Source organism: Dromiciops gliroides, chromosome 3 (assembly GCF_019393635.1).
Source record: "Dromiciops gliroides isolate mDroGli1 chromosome 3, mDroGli1.pri, whole genome shotgun sequence".
Lineage (NCBI taxonomy): Eukaryota > Metazoa > Chordata > Mammalia > Microbiotheria > Microbiotheriidae > Dromiciops > Dromiciops gliroides.
In genome coordinates this window covers 614,454,918-614,479,781 of record NC_057863.1, presented here as the reverse complement: position 1 = coordinate 614,479,781, position 24,864 = coordinate 614,454,918, and the positions used below count along the sequence as shown (strand labels likewise).

General features: G+C 44.1%; 1 protein-coding gene across 2 annotated transcripts in view; it reads right to left on the bottom strand.

The window, feature by feature from the left end:
* Positions 1-24,864, bottom strand: part of TMCO4 (transmembrane and coiled-coil domains 4) — a 114,742-nt gene that overhangs the window by 55,608 nt on the left and 34,270 nt on the right. The window contains exons 7-10 of one of the 2 annotated variants that reach the window (XR_006355780.1): positions 22,836-22,979; positions 17,274-17,393; positions 5,391-5,619; positions 3,667-3,803 (exon numbers count right to left, since the gene is read on the bottom strand). Coding sequence is in view for 1 of the 2 variants with exons in the window: in XM_043998194.1 (XP_043854129.1) it covers positions 3,667-3,803; positions 5,455-5,619; positions 17,274-17,393; positions 22,836-22,979 (566 nt within the window). In the remaining variant the exon portion in view is untranslated. The remainder of the gene's footprint in view (positions 1-3,666; positions 3,804-5,390; positions 5,620-17,273; positions 17,394-22,835; positions 22,980-24,864) is intronic. The other variant, XM_043998194.1, reaches the window with a different exon arrangement.

Here is a 24,864-nt window from a genome sequence, read left to right as displayed (position 1 = left end):
CTGGGACCAAAGAGAACGAATCGACTCTTTTTTCCCTATGACAGCCCTTCAAAGTTTTGAAGACAGCTAGTCCATCTCCCACTGAGTCTTCTCTGCTCCAGGCTAAATGTCCCAGACTAAATTTAGTCTCCAGACTCATTTCTTCAATGGACTGCACTCTTTTGAATACTTTCCAGTTTATGAATGTCTTTCTTAAATTCCCCATTCTGGAAACTATACTGCTCTTAATGTGGCCCAAACATTTCCGCCAACCACAACACACTGCTGACTTATACTGAGTGTGTGTGTGTGTGTGTGTGTGTGTGTGTGTGTGTGTGTGTGTATACACACCTTACTCTTTGTTTTTTGTTTTGGTGAGGCAGTTGGGGTTAAGTGACTTGCCCAGGGTCACACAGCTAGTAAGTGTCACCTAGCTGCCCCACACCTTACTCTTTGTAACCCCATTTGGGGTTTTCTTGACAGAGATACTGGAGTGGTTTGCCATTACCTTCTCCAGTTCATATTATAGATGAGGAAACTGAGGCAAACAGGGTTAAGTCACTTGCCTGGGATCACATAGCTAGTAAACATCTGAGACCAGATTTGAACTCAGAGAAGAGGAGTCTTCCTGACTCTGGGGCCAGAACTCTATCTGCTGTACCACCTAGCTGCCTCATATTGAAACTACAGACCACTAAAATCTTCAGAGTATTTTCTGGCAAAGTACTTGTTTCTCTACTTGTAAAGTTGATTTTTTTGAACCCAAGTATAAGATTTTACATTTATCTCTACTGAATTTGATCTTAGTAGATTTGGCTCGGTGCCCTCCTGTGTTAAGAACTTTTCATTCTATCATCCTCTGGCAAGCCATCCCTTCCACCTTTGTGTCATCTACAAATTTGATGAGCCTTTATCTCACTCATTGATAAAAATGTTAACTAGCATATGGTCAAACACAAAACCCTGCTGCCAACTAACAATGAACTACTTTTGAGTTTGGCCATTTAACCAGTTCTGAAATGATATTTTATAAGATGCTTTGTTAAAACCTACATAATAAAAAACAAAACAAAACAAAACCTACATAATCCATATCGACAATATTTCCCCTCATGTTCTAGTTTAGTAACCCTGTTAAAAAAAGGAAATGAGGTTAGTATAGCCTGACTTGTTCTTGATGAAGCCATGTTGGCTCTTTGTAATCATTGCTTCCCTTTCTGGATGCTCACTAACCATCTTTCTGATGACTCAGTCTAGAGTTTTCCCAGCAATCAAAGCTAACTCACTAGCCTATGCTTTGCAGATTTTTCTTCTTTTTTAAAATTGGGATATTTGCCTTCCTTCAGTTCTATGGTTCTTTTCCCTTTCCCATTGATTATTTTTTAAGAGAAGAACATACAACTATTTATTGGCCATTGCTCACCAGTATTTACAGTAAAGTAAGCAATATATAGTTGTATAACATTCCAATGGCGAAAAATTATTTTTGCCTTAGTCCAATGGAACTAAGAGACCCAAATACTAAAAAGGCTAGTCCTATGTATTTAAGGGATGGATTGGAATAAAGAAAGAAAAACATGCATGTCATTAGTATATAGAAGCATAGAGAAGACTACAAAATATTGGTAAGTTTGCTTTCCCACTTATGTCAATAGTGATAGAAAGGCAACACTATCAAATATCTACCCTTATTGGAAGAATATTAAGGTTCCAGCACATGGAGATGTTGTTTATTTTTTGCATCAGCAACACTTGTAATTTTGAAGAAGCAACTACAAGCTCTCTGTATTGACTTTATCACTGAAAAGAACATTTGATACTAAGGAACTGTTCATTTCTTTCACATTCAAGAAAAACTCCATGATTAAGAAAAGACCTTTTTGTTAGTAAAATAAGAGGGGACACCCCTACTTTCCAAAGCAGGAAGTCTAAGTTTTTTTCTTTGAAAATCAAAGCAAAAACGATTTAATTTTTAAGGTTGTGAAAAAAGGGGGCAGTTAGGTGGCACAGGGGATAAAGCACTGGCTTTGCATTCAGGAGGACCCGAGTTCAAATCCAGCCTCAGACACTTGACACTTAGTAGCTGTGTGACCCTGGACAAGTCACTTAACCCTCATTGCCCCACCAAAAAACCCCCCAAAAAAACCCCAAACTAAAAAACAAACAAACCACATTTTGGCAGCATTTATCCATGTTTCTAACCTAGGATTGAAAATTTCCAGACTGGTAACATCATCAAATGAGAGCTTGGACTCTGGGATTATGCAAACAAGCATGGCTACCCTTTTACAATGAATGGGAGAAAGGGGTTGTTTTCTACCCTAAATCTGCCCATCTGAATGACCATCAATGAGGATCTGGAGAGAAAGTGTATTTTCCCAAGATCCCTCTTGGGAAAATCTAGAGTTATTTTCACACCCTGTGTCAATGCAGGGCCCCCTCTGGGTCCATAGGGAAGATGCTCATCACCACCTTAACAGACACAGAACATTCTTAGGACAGCTCTTCATTCATTTCTACCCCATCCAGCAAGATGTTAAAAGTTTTTTCATCTGTTCCTAAGTGGATCATGTTTGGACACTTGGGAGACAACATTTTCTGTGGCTTAGGAGGCACTGATTCCTAGACTAACCAGAACCAAGTAATAATGAGAATCAGCTGCCATGATAATAATAATGAGAGCTGGCATTTATATAGCTCTTTAAGGTTTGCAAAGCACTTTACAAATACTATGTCATTTGATCCTCACCTGGGAAGTAGGTGTTATTATTATATGCATTTCACAAATGAGGAAACTGAGGCAGACAGAGGTTAAAGTGACTTGCCCAGGGTCACATAGCTAAGAAGTAGCTGAGGCCAAATTTAAACTCAGGTCTTCCTGATTCCAGGTCCAGGGCTCCATCCAGTGTGCCACCTAACTGTCCAAAAGGCCAGAAGCAATTGTAGGTAAATTTACTTCTAGTCATAAAATGTAGTTTTCATTAACAAGATGGGTTTCAAGAGAATGCCAAAATCCTACCTCAATTCACAATTCTTTTTTTTTTCTTTTTTTCCGGGGCAATAAGGGTTAAGTGACTTGCCCAGGGTCACACAGCTAGTAAGTGTCAAGCGTCTGAGGCTGGACCTGAACTCAGTTCCTCCTGAATCCAGGGCAGGTGCTTTATCCACTGTGCCACCTAGCTGCCCTAGATTTATAATTCTGTTAGACAGATAACCTTGGACATACATGGGTTGAACATGTTAGGGTTCAGAAAAATGACTATGAATTGTATTAACAAGTATTTATAAAAGTTTTCTTGAATGTAGAGAAAGTTAATATTTCCTTAGTATCAAATGATCTTTTCTCTGATAAAGTCAATGCAAAAATCAAACCCCAAACCTCAAACCAACTCAAGCAGAACAAAAAACCAAAAACTTTAAAAACTCATTTAACTCAGTTCTCATTAGAATGTAGATGGTTCCTCACACGACTATTAAAGAATATAAGTGAAATTCTGATTTTATATATATGTGTGTGTGTACATATATATATGTATATGCATGTACATATATACAGATATAAGCATATACATATATAGGTACATGTTTTTGCACATGTATATGTAATTATAGGTCTCTTCCCCTTCCTTACTGCTCTATCTGCCAAGCAACAAAAGTAGTCCCCATTCGTGGAAGGTTTCTAGCTACCTGCTGCCGGCTGAGTAGCACGTGGGCCAGGTGTTTGCCAACCTCTGCTGACCGTCGAAGGCACACCCCCCAGGGGTTGTCGATGACATTGGCCACAGTGAGGAGGGAAGATGGCCAAGTCAACGCTGTCAAGATACCTGGAAGAGATAGGGAAAACTTCAGGTATGTGAAGCAAGTCTTGAGAGAAAATGGTCAGCCTGTGAAATTGGTGGCACTGCCCTAAGTCTGAACTGAGTTTTGCCCAACTGATGAGGACTGGTTTAAAGACTAATGTGCACAGGGTATGATGGTAAATGCCTATAATCCCAGCTCCTGCAATGCCTGAGACTAGCAGATCTCTTGAGCTATGGAGTACTGAGCCACAGTGGGCTAGGCAAAGTGGGTGTCTGCATTAAGCTTGGCAATAACATGGTGAGAGTCTAGGAGTGGGGTGCCACCAGTTGGCCTGAGGAAGGGGAACTGATCCACGGCAGAGATGGAACAAGTCAAAGCTCTTGTGACATCAATGGTGGGACTTTGCCTGTGAGTTGCTACATTACTCCTAGCCTGGGTAAGATGGGGAGATCCAGTCTTTATTTTAAAAAAAAAGTTTAGTCTGACTCTGATTAAAATTCTCAGGTTTTGTGTATTAAACAAATATGAATAGGAAAGGGCAGGTTAGGAAGGAAATTATAGAAAAGGATTAGACAGATCATAAAATCATAGAGCCAGGAGGGCCCTTAGAACCCAGAATGTCAGGGCTGGGAGGGCCCTTAGAACCCAGAATGTCAGGGCTGGGAGGGCCCTTAGAACACAGAAGGTCAGAGCTGGGAGGGCCCTTAGAACACAGAAGGTCAGAGCTGGGAGGGCCCTTAGAACCCAGAATGTCAGGGCTGGGAGGGCCCTTAGAACACAGAAGGTCAGAGCTGGGAGGACCCTTAGAACACAGAAGGTCAGAGCTGGGAGGGCCCTTAGAACCCAGAATGTCAGGGCTGGGAGGGCCCTTAGAACACAGAAGGTCAGAGCTGGGAGGGCCCTTAGAACACAGGATGTCAGAGCTGGGAGGGCCCTTAGAACCCAGAATGTCAGGGCTGGGAGGGCCCTTAGAACCCAGAATGTCAGAGCTGGGAGGGCCCTTAGAACACAGAAGGTCAGAGCTGGGAGGGCCCTTAGAACCCAGAATGTCAGGGCTGGGAGGGCCCTTAGAACACAGGATGTCAGATCTGAGAGGACCCTTAGAACACAGAAGGTCAGAGCTGGGAGGGCCCTTAGAACAGAGAATGTCAGGGATGGGAGGGCCCTTAGAACCCAGAATGTCAGAGCTGGGAGGGCCCTTAGAACAGAGAATGTTAGGGATGGGAGGGCCCTTAGAACACAGAATGTCAGAGCTGGGAGGGCCCTTAGAACAGAGAATGTCAGGGATGGGAGGGCCCTTAGAACCCAGAATGTCAGAGCTGGGAGGGCCCTTGGAACAGAGAATGTTAGGGATGGGAGGGCCCTTAGCACACAGAATGTCAGAGCTGGGAGGGCCATTAGAACATAGAACATCAAAGATGGAAGGCTCTTTAGAACACTAACTGTCAGAGAAAGAAGGGATTTTCCAACAGCCAAGATCAAAGTTAGAGACAACCCTAAGAGTCTAAGCCCCTAATTTTACTGATTGGGAAATGAAGTCCTGGGTGGTTGAGTAACTCGTCTGAGGTCCTAGCGGTTGTGAGTGGCAGAGCTAGGCTGGGAATCCTAACCTCAGCTCCCAGTTCACCGTGCTGCCCTGTCTCCCCTCGCTGGATTGGGCTGGGGAGGTCTCACCAGACAGGATCGTGTATTTCAGCGCTTCTTGAGCCATCATATTCACCAGGCCATTGAGCAGGGTCTCCAGGGCGCTGCCGAGCTCCATCAGGTACTTGGATTCCCAGGCCAGGCAGTACTGCTCGCTGCTCCGCGCCATGCTGGCCCAAGGCGTGGTGAACATTCCTAGGGAAAAACCACAGGGACAAGGGTTCCCGTGGGAAGTGGAGAGAGCCAGAGCTGAGCCAGAAACACCAGCGAGGGGGCCAGCCGAGGAGATCACAGAACAACACCAGCTAGAGAGGAGCCCCCTCCTCCGGAGTAACCTGGGCTCTCAGCTTCTTTTTTTGGGGGGGGTGGCAAAGAACACAGAATGAAGAGTCTGGAAACCTAGGTTCTAGTCCTGGCCCCACTACCCCAAGAACCATTTATTAAGCCCCTGCTCTCTTCCAGGCAGTGTGCAAAGCAGTTCCTGCCTTCAAGAAACTCACATTGTATTGATGAGAATGGGTACAGGGTAGGGAGAACAACACTTACACAGGTAAGAAAATACAACATATTTATAAAATTTAAAGAAAAGAAGGAAGCACTAAGCATGGTAGGAAAGCAGGGGACTTCTAAAGACTTGTTAACTGTTAAGGAATGTTAAGGGGTTCCCCGCAAAGCAGGTCTCTTCCCTTGCTTAATGAACTATACTGGCTCCCTGTTATCTCTGGGATCTAATATAAAACCCTCCATTTGGCATTTAAAGCTCTTCATCACCTGGCTTCTTCCTGTCTTTTTAGACTTCTTTTTGTTTGTTTGTTTGTTTTTGTTTTTAGTAAGGCAATTGGGGTTAAGTGACTTGCCCTGGGTCACACAGCTAGTAAGTGTTAAGTGTCTGAGGCTGGATTTGAACTCAGGTACTCCTGAATCCAGGGCCAGTGCTCTATCCACTGCGCCATCTAGCTGCCCCCTTTTTAGACTTCTTAAACCTTTACTCTCCTCTGTGCAGTCCATGATTCAGGTCCACTGGCCTAGCTGCAGTCCCTTGAATGTGATCATTCATCTCCCATCTCCACCCCTTTGCACTGGCTGATCCTGCAATGCTCGGAAGGCTCTCCTTCCACACTTTTGCCTCTTCGTTTCTATTGACTTTCTTCAAGACCCAGCTCAAATCCTGCCTTCTGTAGAAGCTTCTCCAGGTCCCCCTCAATGCTGCTGCCTTCTCTCTGAGATTACTTCCCATTTACACTGTAAATCTCATGTGTGTATATACACGTCTATATTGTGTATATACATGTGTCTATATACAAATGCATATATTTATATGTGTGTGTGTGTGTGTCCATATGCAAATATATATAGTGGGTTTGCATGTGGTCTCCCCCATTAAAATATAAGCTCTTCCAAGACAAAAAACCATGTTTTCCCTTTCTCGGCATCACTAGCACTTAGTGCAATGCTCAGCACATAGCAAGCATTTATAATGAGTTCTTGTTGACTAAGTGACTACTTATAGGAAGCTACACTAGAAGTAAGCCTTGATGAGACCCTGGTATTCAGAGGTGGAGGGCAGGAGGGAGAAAGCACCAGAGGTAGAGCCTGCTTGTGCAAAGGCAAGGGGATGGGAGATGGCATTTCATATATAGGGGTGCATGCCCTGACTAAAAGTCCTATCGAATAGGTCAGTTCAGTTGGAACACTGAGTACCTCAGGGGCAGTAATGTGTCATAAGCCTGCCAAGTCTTCCAGAGTCTTCTAGCACTTCCTTGATGGAGGACGATAGATAACTCCCTTTTCCTCCTCAGGCCTTCTACTTTCTCCTCTATAAAATGGGCACAATAAAATTTACTTTATCTATTTCAAGGGGCTGCTGTGAGGAAAGCATCTTGTAAACTGTACACTGTTACAGAAACATGAGTGATTCTTGTTATTATTACCTGACAGTGGTATTGTGGGGGGAGAGGGGGAAGCCCTGCCTTTAGACTTAGAAGATCTGGGTGTCACTCCCAGTTCTGCCTCTTAAAGCCATGTGACCATGGTCAAGTCACTTCCTGCCTCTTGGCTTCAGTTTTCTTATCTGTTAAATGGGATACCTATTTCAATTCTTCAAGAATGTGTGACTTTGGGGCGGCTAGATAGCACAGTGGATAAAGCACCGGCCCTGGAGTCAGGAGGACCTGAGTTCAAATCTGGCCTCGAACACTTGACACTTACTAGCTGTGTGACCCTGGGCAAGTCACTTTAACCCCCATTGCCCAGCAAAAAACCCCAAAACCAAACCAAACCAAACCAAACCAAAACAAAGAATGTGTGACTTTGTCAGTTCAGGGAGCAGGGATAGGAGCTCCTTCTACCAAGGAAGGAAGGCCATAGCTTCCACACCTTTGTTTTGGAGGGTCATTGTGGCTGGAAGCTCTCCCTCTGGTGATGAGCTCCTCTTAGCATTTGGCTAAGCTGGCTCCTGGACAACAGACACCCAGTCCATTACCCACTGGAGCTTCCAATCTTTTGTTAACAGGCTGCCTTTGGGGAATGATGGTACTAGCCCAATGCTGCAAGCATAGGATGCATCTATGTGGCAGCTTTGGGAGCCAGCTTCCAAAAATTCATGACAGAGGTACCCTTTTCCTCCCCACTTCAGATCACTGCAGGCATCCTATTTCCTGTCAGATGACTTGTGACAACAAAAGTCTTTTAATAAGATGCTGAGCCTAAACTAGGGGGACATACAAAAGCCTAAAAGAGATGAACCCTCCCTTCTTTGAAATCTTTAAGTGAGGAAGAAGAAAAATTACTAGAGACCTCAAGGTTGGGGGAGAAGTACCAATAGCATCATAAGCCTGTTGTTACAGCTGCCTTATCTCTCTACCTGGTTACCACGTGGTCATGAATCTGTTGTGATTCAGAGGAAATCTCAGGTGAGTGAGTGTCAGAGATAGAACAGACAGAATTACGACCTTGTGAGTTCTTTGGGATCCTCTTGGGGAACAAGCTGGTAACAGCAGGATAGTCTGGGGCCCTGAGGAGTGACCTGCTTGACCCAACCTAGCAGTGAATCAACGCTGTCAGTAGCTGAGACACTCTGTCCTGCAAGCAAGGGAGTGACTCATCCATTGGCTACAAACACCCCTAGAACTTAGTGGGGGGGGGGTGGCAACCATTTAGACTAAATAAGCCCACTGTCCCCAGGGTCTAAAGTAAAAGAGGAGAACATGCTCTTGGTTTGTGGTGTTTCTGTACCTTGATCCTTACTTTACCTTACAAGCAAATAGTGCTTTGTAGAGATGTGGCATCCTGGCCCGGCTACTGACTCCCTAGGTGACCTTGGAAAAGTAATGTGACCTCTCTGAGCCTCAGTTTCTTCATCTCTAAAACAGAGGAGCTAGGCTAGATGAGCTCTAAGGAAATTTGAAGCGCTAGATCTATAATTCTTGTTTTTGTTTTGTTTTTAGTGAGGCAATTGGGGTTAAGTGACTTGCCCAGGGTCACACAGCTAGTAAGTGTTAAGTGTCTGAGGCTGGATTTGAACTCAGGTACTCCTGACTCCAGGGCCGGTGCTTTATCCACTGTGCCACCTAGCTGCCCCTAGATCTATAATTCTATGAATGATCATCCCCATTGACAGATGAAGAAACTGAGGCCAAGGACCCAGAGAGGAAAGAAAAGGGGAGGAGGTGAAAAGGGGAAGAAGAGACTCAGTGAAATGTCTTCCCCAGAGTCACATAACTCATAATGGAAAGAACTAAGGAACTGGGCCCAAGTTTTCCCTCTCTTGTACTACCAGTCCTTCCTGACCTCCTGCACGGGGGTATGCTGTGTGGACTAAATGAGATAACGCAGGCTATGTCAAATGTCAAGTACAGACATTCTTTTCTTTCCCTCAAGTCTATTCAGCATCAGTGAAGTCAGCACCAGGGCTAGCTCCAGATGCCCACAGCCCCCTCCCTCTTGGCCCACTCAACCTTAAACCGAGATGCCATTTCATAATGTAACTTTTCAAAGTAAAATTCCCGTGGGTGTGTTGGAGGCTGTGTTGGCCTGACTTGCACACAGCTTTCTTCCATCAGAGATGATTTGAGTTGTGGGTGTAGGAATCTCTCTCACCAAGAAGGTAGGTTTTTTCATGAGTCACGTGAGCTTTCTATCAATAGTCAAAAATAACTCTTTGCAAAATTCCACCATTCCTCTGCTCAGGCCCTTTTTAAAGTCAAGAGGCAGCACAATGTATAGAAAAAACCCTGGCCAAAAGACATGGGGGTCAAACCCCTCCTCTGTAAAGCCGTTCTCTGGGCTTTACTTCCTATAACATGACTGGGAGAGGCTATGTTGCCCAGCGGATTGAGAGCCATCCTTGGAGCGAAGAAAGCCTGGGTTCAAATCCTACCTCTGAAACAAACATACTGGCTTTCTGATGACCCGAGCAAGTCACTTAACTTCTCAATACCCTAGGTAAAGTTATCTAAGATCACAAGTTGCCAAGCAGGTGCCACCCCACCTTGGTAGAGGAAGTTTCTTATACCAATGAAATCACAGGTTTGGTCTAAAAAAAAAATGAAGGCATTGAAGGAATTGATCTCTAAAGTCCCTTCTGGCTCTAATGAGTCTCTGATCCAATGTTTTTTTGTTTTTTTGCGGGGCAATGAGGGTTAAGTGACTTGCCTAGGGTCACACAGCTAGTGTCTAAAGGTCTGAAGTTGGATTTGAACTCAGGTCCTCCTGAATCCAGGGCCAATGCTTTATCCACTGCGCCACCTAGCTGCTCCTCTGATCCAATGTTAATATGAAGTCCTCCACCCTATGAGAAGGCCACATTGGGGCTGAGGACCAAACAGGTGGCTGCCAACCCGAGATTGGTGGATCTTGGTCTCTGCTTGCCTACTGACTTGCTGGCTAGCAACAAGAGATGAATGTAAGCTACTTAATAACATTAATATTCACCTCACCCTTCTTTTGAAGCTTAATTCCCTTGCCCTCCCCACTCTGGCCCCCACACCTCAGTTAAGTACATTGTGTGCCATGCTGCCAAGTACTTTTCATATAATATTGTACGGTATAATAGAGGCCAATTGGTATAGAGACAGCCCAGTGTAGATAGATAAAAAGTCAGCGGGGGCAGCTAGGTAGTGCAGTGGATAGAGCACCAGCCTTGGATTCAGGAGGACCTGAGTTCAAATCCGACCTCATACACATGACACTAGCTGTGTGACCCTGCACAAGTCACTTAACCCTCATTGCCCTGCCAAAAAAAAAAAAAAGTCAGCCTCAGAGTGAACAAATTGAAGGCCAGGACCCCGAGAGAGAGGGACCCAGCAACCTGGCAGAACTAGGTCCAAGTTCCAAGTTCTAAGTCCCTCTTCTTCTTCCTTTTTTTTTTTTTTGAGGTAATCAGGGGTAAGTGACTTGACCAGGGTCACATACCTACTAAGTGTCTGAGGCCAAATTTGAACTCAGGTCTTCCTGACTCCAGTACTTGGTGCTCTATCCACTGTGCCACCTAGCTGCCCCTCCAAGTCCCTCCTCTGACACATATTATAATGGCTGCATGATTCTGGGCAGGCCACTTAACCCCTCAGTTCCCAGGCAAGTTTCTAAGATAATAATTTGTAGAAAGGTTGCCAACATGCATTGGGGTTTGGGGGAAGTATTTACTAACCAGGAGTCCCCCTAAACCAATGAAATCATAGATTCCAACCTCTTTCCCCTGCCCATGACAGAGAAGTGTGATGGACAGGCTTTCTGGACTTGAAGACAGAAACACCAGGTTCAAATCCTGCTCCCAGAAAGTCTCTGCACCTCCACAGGCCTCAGGCATTGTCCTCGAACTTAACAATCAATGCACAAGAATTTATCAAGTGTCTAGTATGGACCAAGAGCTGGGTCTGATGCTGGGGCTATACATACAAAGAATGAAACAACTCCTACTCTCAGAGAGCTTATGTTAGAACAGAGGAGACAATGAGTTCATAAGTAAGTAACCAATCTAAGTGCTAGGTGAGGGCAGCTAGGTGGCGCAGAGGATAAAGAACCAGCCTTGGATTCAGGAGGACCTGAGTTCAAATCCGACTTCAGACACTTGACACTTACTAGCTGTGTGACCCTGGGCAAGTCACTTAATCCTCATTGTCCCGCAAAAACAAACAAACAAACAAAAACCAAACCAAACCAAAGAAAAAAGCAAAACCCCAAACATCCCCCCAAAACCCCCCCAAAAACCCCAAAACCCAAAAAACAAACTAAGTGCTGGGTGAGTTGTGATCTGTGCTGGAGAAGGGAGTGTCCCATGCTGATAAACCACAGATCCTTCATTCCATCCACTGTGTATCACAGCCAGAGCTATGCTGAAGCCATCTTGTACCTGCTTGTGAGAGATTGTTAAATTTTCAATGTGAGCATTTATACCTCAGAAATTAGCAGAGCTAAAAATCATGGCTTGACTTACTGTTTGGTTGATTGTCTAGACTTCAGAAATTGATGGAGAAAATGCTAATACTTCAGATTAAACTGTAGCTGAGTGGCTCAGTAAGCAGGCTACTGGGCCTGGAATCAGGAAGACCTGTGTTCAAATCTAGCCTTGGACATTCACTAGCTGTGTGACCCTGGGCAAATCACTTAACCTGGTTTGCTCCAGTTTCCTCATCTATAAAATGAGGATGATAATAATAGAACTTACCTACCAGGGTTGTTGTGAGTTTTAAGTAGGATAATCTTTGTTGTTGTTGTTGTTGTTGTTGTTGTTGTTTTTTAAGTGAGGCAATTGGGGTTAAGTGACTTGCCCAGGGTCACACAGCTAGTAAGTGTTAATAAGTGTCTGAGGCCGGATTTGAACTCAGGTACTCCTGACTCCAGGGCCGGTGCTCTATCCACTGCGCCACCTAGCTGCCCCTATTTGTAAAGCACTTAGTACAGTCTGGCATATAGTACACACTACATATAAATGTTAGCTGTTATTATTATTTGGGCAGCTAGGTGGCGCCATAGCACATAGAGCCCTGAGACTGGAGTCAGAAAGATTCATCTTCATAAGTTCAAATCTGGTCTCAGCCATTCACTAGCTGTGTGACCCTGGGCAAGTCACTTCACCCTGTTTGTCTCAGTTTCCTCATCTGTAAAATGAACTGGAGAAGGAAATGGAAACCACTCCAGCATCTCTACCAAGAAAACCCCAAGTGGGGTCATGAAGAATCAGACAAGACTAAAACAACTGAACAACATTATTATCATTATTATTGTTGTTGTTTTCCCCCCGTAAAGTCAGTTGTTAAACATTTACTGTTGCTCACATACACATACAAAGAATGAGACAATTCCTACTTTAAAGGAGCTATCTCTATTAGGGTTTGGCAGACTTTGTATCTCTCCTCAGCACAGTGTTCTGCATACAGTTGGTGCTTAATAAATGTCTGTTGAATGAATACATGGTGTTGTGGGAGTGACCCGGGATTCCTGAAGGCCACCCCAGGCAAAATGTAAGCTCTGCTGGATCCTACCAAGATGGAAAGGCTTTGTGCACATTATTAGTGATTATTATCAGGCTGTCTTTTGGTCAAGCACTAGCCAGCAGCGCTGCCCACAGGGAATCAAGAGAAGAGATCACTGTCTATACTGGGAGAAGCATCAACACTTATGAAACCAGGGATTCCAGGATCATCTGTCTAGCGATGAAGAGTCCTCAGAGGCCAACCCCTACAGATGAGGTAATTGGGGGCCCAGGAGGTGAAGCGACTTGCCCAAGGACATAGAGGCAGTATCAGAGGTGGGATTTGAACCCAGGACCCCGACTCTAGAGCCGGCATTCTTGCCACTCTAATAGATTGCCTCTCTACCTTTCTAAACCAGTTCAGATAATACCAAATATGTTTAATGGAAATGAAGCTCTTCTGGATGGAGAGAGCTGTACTCTCTGAGGGGAAAGAAGGCACTTCTTCTCTGGGGAAATCTTGCTATGGAAACTAGGTGCTGTCAGATAATGGCTCGCTCAGCAAAGAACAGGAAGAAGAGGAGGATGGGGGTGATCGGTGACTCCTCCAAGAGGCACCGAGGGGGAGGTGGGGCTGCTCTCCTGGGGTCTCGGATGAGACAGAAAACCTGCTGAGTCTCCTCCAACCTGATGACTGGCTCCCACCCACTGCCGGGGATTCACATGGGTACACAGAACACTGCCAGCAGGAGCTTAGAAAGCCTTGCTAAGGATTTTCAAGTTTGGGGCAGGAAACTGAAGACTACAAGGGCACAGCTGGCACTTTTGTCACTGCGGCTATGGATCCGAGGTGAGGGCTCTGCAGCAGAAAGGTGAATCTGGGAAGTGGACTGCTGGTTAGGGAGGTGGTGTTGGAGAATGAGACTGGGAGTTCTGGACCACAGACGGAGCAGGCTCCTGGCTGGGGATGGGGCGTCACTAACATGGGCTGCTCAGAAGATACTGCCTTATTGATGGATCAGCTGGTTCATTGCGGGGTTTGTGGGTGATGACTGGTGTGAAAACTAGAAAACTGTTTTTTTGGTTTTTGGTTTTTTCCCAGGGCAATGGTCACACAGCTAGTAAGTGTCAAGTGTCTGAGGCCGGATTTGAACTCAGGTCCTCCTGAATCCAGGGCCGGTGCTTTATCCACTGCACCACCTAGCTGCTCCCCAATAAAACTTTTCTAAAAAACCAAGTAATTGCCTGATCAACCTCATTTTTGAAAAACACAGTTACTGGATTGGCCGTTAAGGAGACTTCCACAGGAAGAGTTTAACTTAGATTTTATATATATATATATTATATATGTGTGTGTATGTATATATTTGTTTTGTTAAATATTTCCCAATTCCATTAAAAATTTTTAACATAAATTTTAAAAAATTGGGTTCCAAATTCTCTCCCACTCTCCTGTCTCTCCCCCACCCCTTGAGAAGGCAAGCGATATGATATCGATTCTACATGGAAAGTCACACAAATATATGAAAGTCATAGATTTCTGTGTTAGCCATTTAACCTAGATTTTAGAAAATCATTTGACGAAGCTTCTTACTCTTGTGGAAAAGATGGCAAGGTATGGGCTAGACAACAAGACAGTTAGGTGGATTTAAGAATGATTGAATGACCAGACTCAAAATCATCAGTAATGCTTTGATGTAACAATAATAATAGCCAGGCTTTCTCTAGTTTTACAAGGTGCTTTACAAATATTATCTCATTTGATCATTGCAAAAAACCCAGCATAGGTAGGTGCTATTATTATCTCATTTTATAGATGAGGAAACTGATGTGACAGAGTTTAAGTGACTTGCCCAGGGTTATACAGCTAGGAAACAGAGGCTGGATTTGAACTCAGCTATTCTTGACTCCAAGCCTAGTGCTCTCTCTCTATGGCTGCCTTGTCAATTAGGAAAAGGGTTTCTAGTGAAAATTGTTCCAGAGACCTGGACTTGGCTAGTTGACTTTTTTGGGGGGCGGGGGAAATGAGGGTTAAGTGACTTGCCTAGGGTCACACAGCCAGCAAGTGTCAAGGGTCTGAGACTGGATTTGAACTCAGGTCCTCCTGCATCCAGGGCTGATACTTTATCCACTGCGCCACCTAGCTGCCCCCAGTTGACATTTTTAACAGTACATTTTTAACCCACATATAAGGTATAGATGGGGGGGGGGGGCGCAGCGAGGTGGCACAGTGGATAGAGCACTGGCCCTGGATGCAGGAGGAACTGAGTTCAAATCCGGCCTCAGACCCTTGACACTTACTAGCTGTGTGACCCTGGGCAAGTCACTTAACCCCAACTGCCTCACCAAAAAAAAGCTCATTAACTTGGGTTCAGGACTAGAGAGGTGATGGTCCCAATACACTTTGCCCTGATCCTGCCACAACTGGAGTTCTGTGTCTTATTCTAGGTGCCCTATTTTAGGATGGGCTCAGGAGAAAATTCAGAGGAGGGCAAGGAAGATAATGAAAGGCCTCAGGATTATGTCAGTTAATTAAGAGAAGAGACATGGGGAGAACACAGTATCCCTCTCAGAATTCTTTTTCAGCTATAGGGTAGGGAAGATGGCCTAGGAGTTCCCTTTGCCCTCTGAGATTCTGTTATCCTGAGTGACCTAAAAGCTCTCATTTACAGGGGCCTTTGCAATTAGTGATTGCTTTCCTCGACACAACCTCGTGGGATCAATAATCCAAGAAGTAGTATACCCATTTCACAGATGAGGAGAAAGAGACTCTGAGAGAATCTGACTGATTTGATTCTGGTTACATATTGAATAAGTTTCTGAGGAAGGATTTGAACTCAGATCTCCCTAGTTTACTCATTTCACTATGTGACATCACTTATTCATCTCAGGACCACTGAATGCCACCCCACCCTGCCTATTAAAGTTAAGATCAAAGGATCAGGATTGGAAAGCACCTTAGCAGGAGCCTGCTGACTTCACAAATAAGGAATAGAACAGGAAGTGACTTCCCAAGGGTCATTATAAGGGTGCTAAGTAGAAATGGCAGGATTTGAATCCAGTTCCTTATTCTAAAGCTAGCACTCTTAAAACAAAGCACCCCCCCCAAGAAAACCCCCAAACCTCAAAGTATTTATTGCTGCCTTTTTGTCAACCTCATTTATCCTCACTTTCTATCGAACTATGCTTTGTGACAAGGAAAAACAATTAAGCAAAAATATCTGAAAACAGACATCGTACCTGAAAACACATACACCATTCTGCCTTAGTGGCCCCCCTCTCTATCTGCCATCAGAGAAAAGATATGTTTCATTACCTATTTCCTTAGGACCTTCACTGGACAAACCCAGATCTCTTTATGCTATTTGGTCATGTCTTTATTTCATTTTTTGAATTTCTCTTTCCAGGGCCTAGCTCCCAGGAGGTACTCAATAAATGTCTGTTAAAATAAATGTCTGCAGTGATGGCAGGAGTACCACATCCCATCAATGTGGTCATGGGTCTCCTGTGACATTATCTGATGACTTGCTGTTAGTTAGGCTGCAAATATTTATGTCCATATTAAATATTCAAAAGAAAAACCCGTTTCACATGCTGCTGTATCAAGGTTATCTGGACACAGTCAATGACTATTGCTATGCTCCTGAGATGAACGCCCTCCCCTGACTTCCTTCCGGATTCAGCTCTTTGCAACCCTGTACTCACCAGTGGTCTCCTATCTCTTTAAGACAATCACAGATATTCTTATGTTTCTGAAATGTGTCATCCCCCCCCCCCCCCAATTTGGATGAATTGGAGAATTTCCCTTTTTTTGTCTTTTGTTTTAGCGCTGCTAGCCTAATGCCTGGATCCTGGTAGCCACTTAATAAATACCTATTGTACTAAATTGGATAAAGCCAGGTATTGGTGGAGCAGGGGCTCAAACTCAGGATGCGTAGCCAAGAAAGTGACTTGCCCAGGGTCACATAGCTAGTTAGTGCCTGACTTCCTGATGCCTGGTCCAATGCTCCACCGATTGTACCATTTTGTGTGTGTGCTGGGCACCTCCATTGGTCTGGTCTGGTGAAGCCCACGGACCCCTTCTCAGAATAAGATTTTGAAATGTATAAAATGAAATGCATAGGACTACAAAGGAAGCTAATTATACTGGAATATACTTACTGAAATATTTTAAAAACAGATTTGTAGAGACTATGTTAAGAATCTCTACTATATGGGGGATTTACAGGAAGAGATGGGTGAGACTGGCATTGGATGAGACTGGCACTGGATGAGACCATGGATGGGAGGGAAGGGCGGTGCTGATCAAACCACAAATTCAACTAAGTATCCAGGCAAGTGTGATTATCCAGGACAGAATACACTACAGTAGGTGGTCTGACCAAGGACTTGGCCACACTAATTAGGGATCCACATTTTTGCCCACCCCAATTCTTACCGTATTTACCGGAACAGAGCCAGCCAGTGATGGCGATAGTTATGTGAAGCTGCTTCCCATCAGTTAAGGGTAAGAATTCAAACTCTTCAATGGCTCCCACTCGCTTCTTCATCTTATAGCCTAAAGACGAGAGCAGTACAGATTTAGAGCAGGAAGGACCTTAGAAACCACTGAGTCCAAGTTTCTCATTTTATTTTTTAAATGATATATATTTTTAATCATAAAAATTTGTCTTTTCTCTCTCCTATTTCCTCCTCCTTTGAGAATGAAAGGAAAATAAAATTTCTGTTACAAATACATATAGTTGTAGGGGCCAAATTTAATATGGGGAGAGTTAATTGGGTAGCTCGCCGTAATATTGGGGTTCAGAAAATAATGAGGGACCTCTAGGTCCAAAGTTTCCTCCCTTACAAACTGCCTTTTTTTTTAGTTATTTATCCCAGGCTAATAAGAAAGGAGATTAACAGCCTCTTTTCCACAAACAAATCAGGTTTTATTAATGGGAATAAAATATATAACAAAGGTGAAATTAATTAATCCAGTGACAGGGAAATAGGGAAAGAGAAAAATGGATAAGCTCCCTGGCTCCAGCAAAGACTGACTCAATGGGGGGGGGGCAGCTAGGTGGCGCAGTGGATAGAGCACAGGCCCTGGAGTCAGGAGTACCTAAGTTCAAATCCAGCCTCAGGCACTTAACACTTACTAGCTGTGTGACCCTGGGCAAGTCACTTAACCCCAATTGCCTCACCAAAAAAAAAAAAAAAAAAGACTGACTCAATCCCCAAACTTGCTTCCAGCTCAGCTAATTCAAAGAGCTGGACAAGTTTCTATTAACTCACCACCTGGGGCCCGTAGTTTCAATAGGAAATAGCTGTGTTCCCTTTTCTACTTTTTCTTTCCCTCCCCCAAAAGGGAGGTCCTTTAAGCTGGATGTCGGAAAGTGGTTCCCCTGCTGACATCAGCAGCATACATCACTCAGGGCAGGCCAGGTGTGGCCCATATCCAATCATCCCAAGTAGGTACCTTGCCAGTTTCCCAAACAATACTAGATAATTCAGGTGGGACCCCTGGGTGTCTGCCAAATTCCATTATTTTATCACATTCCTCTCTTTGTTTCTTCGAGGAACACAGAATGTTTCCTTGATGAAACATAGTCAAGCAAAACAAATTTCTCCATTGTTGTTGTTATTGAATTGACTCCATAACCATACTGTCCATGGGGTTTTCTTGGCAAATATACTGGAATGGTTTACCATTTCCTTCTCCAGGGGATTAAGGCAATCGGGATGAAGTGACTTGCTCAGGGTCACACAGCTAGTAAGTGTCTGAAGTCAGATTTGAACTCAGGCCTTCCTGACTCCAGGCCTGGTACTCTATCCCCTGTGCCATATAGCTGCATCCAATTTGTGCATTGGCCATGTCTAAGAGACATGTATGTATATGCATGTGTGACTACCACTAACAGACATAGAAATATGTGTATATGTGCACGTACACATATACACATACATATATATGTTCATGTACACATATACACATACATAAATATATGGATACATACATACACATGTTTGTTATTTAGTTGTTTCAGTCGTGTCTAATTCTTCATGACCCCATTTGGGGTTTTCTTGGCAAAGATACTGGAGCAGTTTGCCATTTTATTCTCCAGCCCATTTTACAGATGAGGAAACTGAGGCAGACAGGGTGAAGTGACTTGTCCAGGGTCACATAGCTAGTAAGAGTCTGAGGCCAGATTTGAACTCACAAAGATGAGTCTTCTTGACCCCAGGGCCAACGCTCTATGCACTATGGTGCCACCTAACTGTTCCATATATACAAATACATGTCTTAATAAGTACCCTTTTTCATGTCTCATTAGAAGGTAGGTAGCATGCTTCATCATTAACCATCTGAATAGTATCAACCCTTTCACTTTACAAATGAGAAAACCGAGTCTTAAAAGAATTAAATGATTTGTCTAGGGTCACACAGCTGGTAAGTGTCTGGGGCAAGATTCAAACTCAGGTCTTCCTGACTCTCAAACCGGTGCCTTGTCCATTACAACACTGCTACAGGGGGCGGCTAGGTGGCGCAGTGGATAAAGCACCGGCCCTGGATTCAGGAGGACCAGGGTTCAAATCCGGCCTCAGACACTTAACAGTTACTAGCTGTGTGACCCTGGGCAAGTCACTTAACCCCCATTGCCCCACCAAAAAAAAACCCCCAAACAAACAAACAAAAAACCCACTGCTACAGAAGCAATTCAACTCAATTCAATTAGACAAATGCTTACTGATAGAACAGAAATGACTGATGATCAGGTTCCATTTGCTATAAATACTATAACACGAACCTCTTTCTTCTTTCTTTAGTTAACTATCATGGTCACAAATCATTTTTGAACTTAGGTCAATGAATCTTGTTCCTTTTAAAGTATCTCCCTGGTGACTAGGAGGTCATCAAATGCTGAAACTTGTGCTCTTGCTAATGAACCTGTTGTCAAGTCCAATCAGTTCTAATCTTCCAGGACATCTCCAGACACACCCCTGCATGTTCCCTTCCTCCCTCCCAGGACAGCAATCTTTTATGTGGTATCTTCTCTTAGGAGAATGTAAGCTTTTTGAGGGTAGGGACTGTCTAGATTGCTTGAATTTGTATTTCCAGCACTTAGCACAGTGACTGGTATAAAATAAATGCTTAATGAATGGTTTTTTTTTTTCTTCTGTATTTCTAATGATAAAAAAGCCAGACACACCCGTGACTGGGTTGGGGGAGGGAGACACCTTGAAATTAATTTTTTAGGCAGCTGGGGAAAGGTCCATGGGCACCTCATTATTCCTATAATGATAAACAAAACAAACAGAAAAATTCCTGCCCTCAAGAGGCTTACATCCTTCTTAGGGGTTGGGAAGACTATAACGTATACATAAATAAGCCATGATACAAAGCCATTCTGAGGAGATCATGCTAATGACTGGTGAGGAGGGGGTAAGGGTGAGAGGAAGGAGGAGTGGGGGGTGGAAAAGTAATCCTGGAGGGCTTCATGTAGGAGATGGCAGCAGGGGGTGGATGATGAAGCTTTGGCCAATAAGAATGCAGCTCTTTATGATCACCAGAGCATCCTGCAGCTGGTTAAAACCTGGTCCCTCCTACCCCGACCTTCACCCTCTCATGCCTTTCTGAGCTGCTTATCTACTGAGGGGGAGGAGAAGGAAGGTAAGGAAACGTGTAAGTATATAGCGCTGATTACATACCAGGCACTGGGCTAAGCACTTTACAAATATTCTCTCATTTAACTCTCACAACAACCCTGGGGGTAAGGGTAGATGTTATTATTCTCTCCATTTACAGCTGAGGAAACTGAGGCAGACAGAAGTTCAATTACTTGCCCAGTCATCCCATAGCTAGTAAATGGAATTTGAACTCAGGTGTCCCAGATTCCAGGCCCCGCATTCTATCCATCACAACACCTGGCTGCCTAACTATTGTTAATGAGACCAAATGTCAATGAGACCAAAAGTATGCCAAAGGTGAAAACGGATACTTGTGCCTGGAAAGTAGTGGAGCCAAGTGTTTAGGAAACCCTCCATACTATTGAGTCAGTATCAATATCTTTCTTTGATGCTGGTGACTGGGCATTTTTGGCCAGGATGCAGGTGACTCAGCCACTGGGTGCTTGTGACAATCCCTAAGGAGAATTGAGTGTGTACAGAGCAGAATGTGACTCAGTGGGAGGGAGGGAGAGTGGTAGCTTTCAGAGTGAGGGAGGTTGTGTTTGGGTGGGAGACCCCAGCTAGGCTCTGGAATGAGAACGAGAGGGATCCAGGGATGGGCCAGAGTCAGCTCCCAGGATGGAAAGCCGATTGTTAAGTTTTCAGTGTGAGCATTTACACTTCAGAATAAATCAGGGCTTGATTTAGCATTTTGTTGATCATCTAGACTTAAGAAAGTGATGGAGAAGATGTCGACGGTGCAGATTAAACTCATAAGTGTGTCCTGCATATTTTCTTTCCCCTAGAGAGATGGTTGTTAAATATTTACCAGCATACACCTGCTTGGCACTCCATGAAGCTGGGTTTTTGAGCCTGGATCTGTAGGGGTTGTGGGCATCATGGCAGGCCCCAGAGGCAGTCATGCAGTTAGCCAGAGACATACAGTATAAGCTTCTGGTACCCAGCGTTTCCCTGCCTTCCAATGGTGACTCCATTTAAGGAAAAAGGACAATTGTCTGCAAGGCATATTTGGTCTTATAATGCTATACTATCCAACTCTCATAGTTTGAAAGCTGGATGGGACCTCAGAGGTCATTTAGTCCAACCTACTCATTTTAAAATTGAGGAAACTGAGCCCCAGAGAGGTTAAGTGATTTCGCCATGGTTATACTAGTAATAAATGGCAGAGATGAGATTTGAACCCAGACCCCTGGACTCAAAATCAGTGCTCCTTCCACTATGCCATGTAAATTTATCTAAACTGGCATTTGATGACCTTGTAATTGGGGTGTGAGCCTCAAAGCAGTGAGATTCTATGATTTGTGTCAGAATTATCAGCAAGCTAAACAACTAACAACAACAAAAGACCCCCCAAGAGAATGGCCTGGTGCCATCCTATGGCTTAGGGGGATACTTCATAGCTGCCAACAGTTGGCCTTGAAGGAATGTAGCCTCTTGCCCACACTGCTGTCTACCTTCCCTTGGAGATTCTCTTGGCATAGCCTAAGGAGGGGGCTACATGTAGCTATAGAACATGCTAGAGGCATTGTAGTATAGTAATAACAGTCATCATCCTCTAAGCTTTGCAAAGCAATTCATAAATATTATCTCATTTGAGCTTCATAACAACCCTGGTAAGTAGGTGCTTTTTTTTTTTTTTTTTTTTGCAGGCAATAGAGGGTTAAGTGACTTGCCCAGGGTCACACAGCTAGTAAGTGTCAAGTGTCTGAGGCCGGATTTGAACTCAGGTACTCCTGAATCCAGGGCCGGTACTTTAACCACTGCGCCATCTAGCTGCCCCTAAGTAGGTGCTTTTATCAACCCCATTTTAGTGATGAGAAAACTGAGGTTGACGGAGGTTAAGTGACTTGTCCAGGGTCATGGGGCTACTAAGTGCTTGAGGCTGGATGTGCGCTTCAGTTCTTCCTGACTACAAGCCCAGTGCTTCAGCCTCTGCACCACCCAGTAACTTTTCCCATTAACAATCTCTAAAACCTTGGGATAAGTCAGAAGCTCAGTTTCCTTATGTACAAATCTCTTATACTCTGTCCTTAATATACTTAATGGGTTGGGGAAGCTAGGTGATGCAGTGGATAGAGCACCAGCCCTGAATTCAGAAGGACCTGAGTTCAAATGTGGCCTCAGACACTTGATACTTACTAGCTGTGTGACCCTGGGCAGGTCACTTAACCCCCATTGCCTCGCCAAAAATATATACACAGACACACACACAGACACACACACGCACATACTTAACGGGGTTCTCGGGAGGCGATATGCTTTGTAACTGTGAAACACTTAGTGAAATCCCAGCTGTAGTTACGAAGAGAAATCAGTCATCCAGTCTCACCTGCCAGACCAGCTCCTGCAGCTCCAAACAGAGAGGTTATGACCGCAATGCCTGCCACGGAGCCCAGTGCAGCTGCCCCAGAGGCACCAATGATAGTGGCTGCTCCTGCAGCCACAAACGGGGCAGCCAGACCCCCTGTCAACCCTACAACGAAAACAGAATGGCATTTGACATGGGGCCCCCATATCCACCTTCCCAGTCCAAATCGGAATGCCCTCCCAGACCACAACTCCCCTTTATGTATGCTTAGTGTCCAGAAGTCAGGGACTGTCTGATTTGTGCACATAATAATAACACCAATAGCATATAGCATATACCAGGCACTGGGCTATGCACTTTACAAATATCATCTCACTTGATCCTCACAACAGCCCTAGGAGGTAGGGGCTATTATCACCCCCATTTTACAGATGAGGAAAGTGAGGCGACAGAGGTGAAGTGACTTGCTCAGGGTCACACAGCTAGTAAGTGTCTAAGGTTAGTTTTGAACTCAGGTCTTCCCGACTCTTGGCTTAGTACTAAGTCATCTAGTTTTCTCTATCCTTAGGCCTAGCACAGTGCTTAGCACAGACTAAGTACTAAATAAATGCTTTCTCATGTTTCAGTTCATTCATTCATTTTTCATTCATCCATTCATTTGACATCAGAAACTGATACAGAGGCTATTATATTTGTCTAGTTGAGAAGTATAAGGATCTGAACTGGGATGATTTATAGAGAAAGAAGAAAAGAGGGTCAGGCTGAAACATTTTTCAAAAATAAAGTTTTTAGTAAATTTAGTTTAGTTTGTTTGTTTTTTGTTTTTGTTTTTGCGGGGCAATGAGGGTTAAGTGACTTGCCCAGGGTCACACAGCTAGTAAGTGTCAAGTGTCTGAGGCCGGATTTGAACTCAGGTACTCCTGAATCCAGGGCCGGTGCTTTATCCACTGTGCCACCTAGCTGCCCCATAAATTTAGTTTAGTAAAACTGGACATGACTTATTGCTACAAGGATTATATCCCAAAGAGATTAAAGAAAGAAGAATATGACCTACATGTATAAAATATTTACAGCAGCTCTTTTTGTGGTAGCAAAGAATGGGGAACTGAAGGAATGCCCCTGACTTGGGGAATGGCTGAATAAGTCGTGGTATATGGATGGGGTAAAATACTACTGGGGCTGTAAGAAATTATGAAGGGAAAAAAAAAAAAGAAATTATGAAGGGAAAGACTTCCAAATAACCTGGGAAGACTCACCTGAACTGATGCAAAGTGAAGTGAGCAGAACCCGGAGAAAAATTTTTACAATAACAAAAAAGACAAAAAACAACTTTGAAAGACTTAGGAATGCAGATCAAGGTAGTGACTAATCACAATTCCAGAGGAGCCAGGGTGAAACATGTCATCCATCTCCTGACACAGAAGTAATGGACTGGAGGTTTGGGGTGATGGGAGGGAAATTGTGTGTATAAATATGTGTATATACACACATACGTATGTATATATAGATGACTGTAAGTTAGAGAGACAGGCAATTTGGGAATTTGTTTTGCTTGACTATGCATGTCTGTTGCAAAGGTTTTCTTTTCCTTTCATTTTCCTTTCCTTTTTTTTTATTGGGCAATGAGGGTTAAGTGACTTGCCCAGGGTCACACAGGTAGTAAGTGTCAAGTGTCTGAGACTGGATTTGAACTCAGGTCCTCCTGACTCCAGGGCCGGTGCTCTAACCACTGCGCCCCCCAGCCGCCCCCCATTCCTTTCATTTTTAATTGGAGTTTTGGAGGAAGAGAAAATAAATGCTTGTTTATTGGAAAATAAAATAAAATCTAAAAAAATACAAAATGAAAACAAAAGGTTAAAAAAAAGAAGAGAAGAATGTGAGTTAGAAGGAATGGGCCCTGGCACTCACTTGGCTGGGGGTGGGGTGGAGTTTGAGGCCAAGGACCGGTGCTGAGGTGGCTCTGCAGTTATGAGCCTGGGGGAGTGAGAGCAGGCCCCCTCCATGGATGGGGTTCTAGGCCATAAGGCCAGCTGATTTCCACCTGCACTTT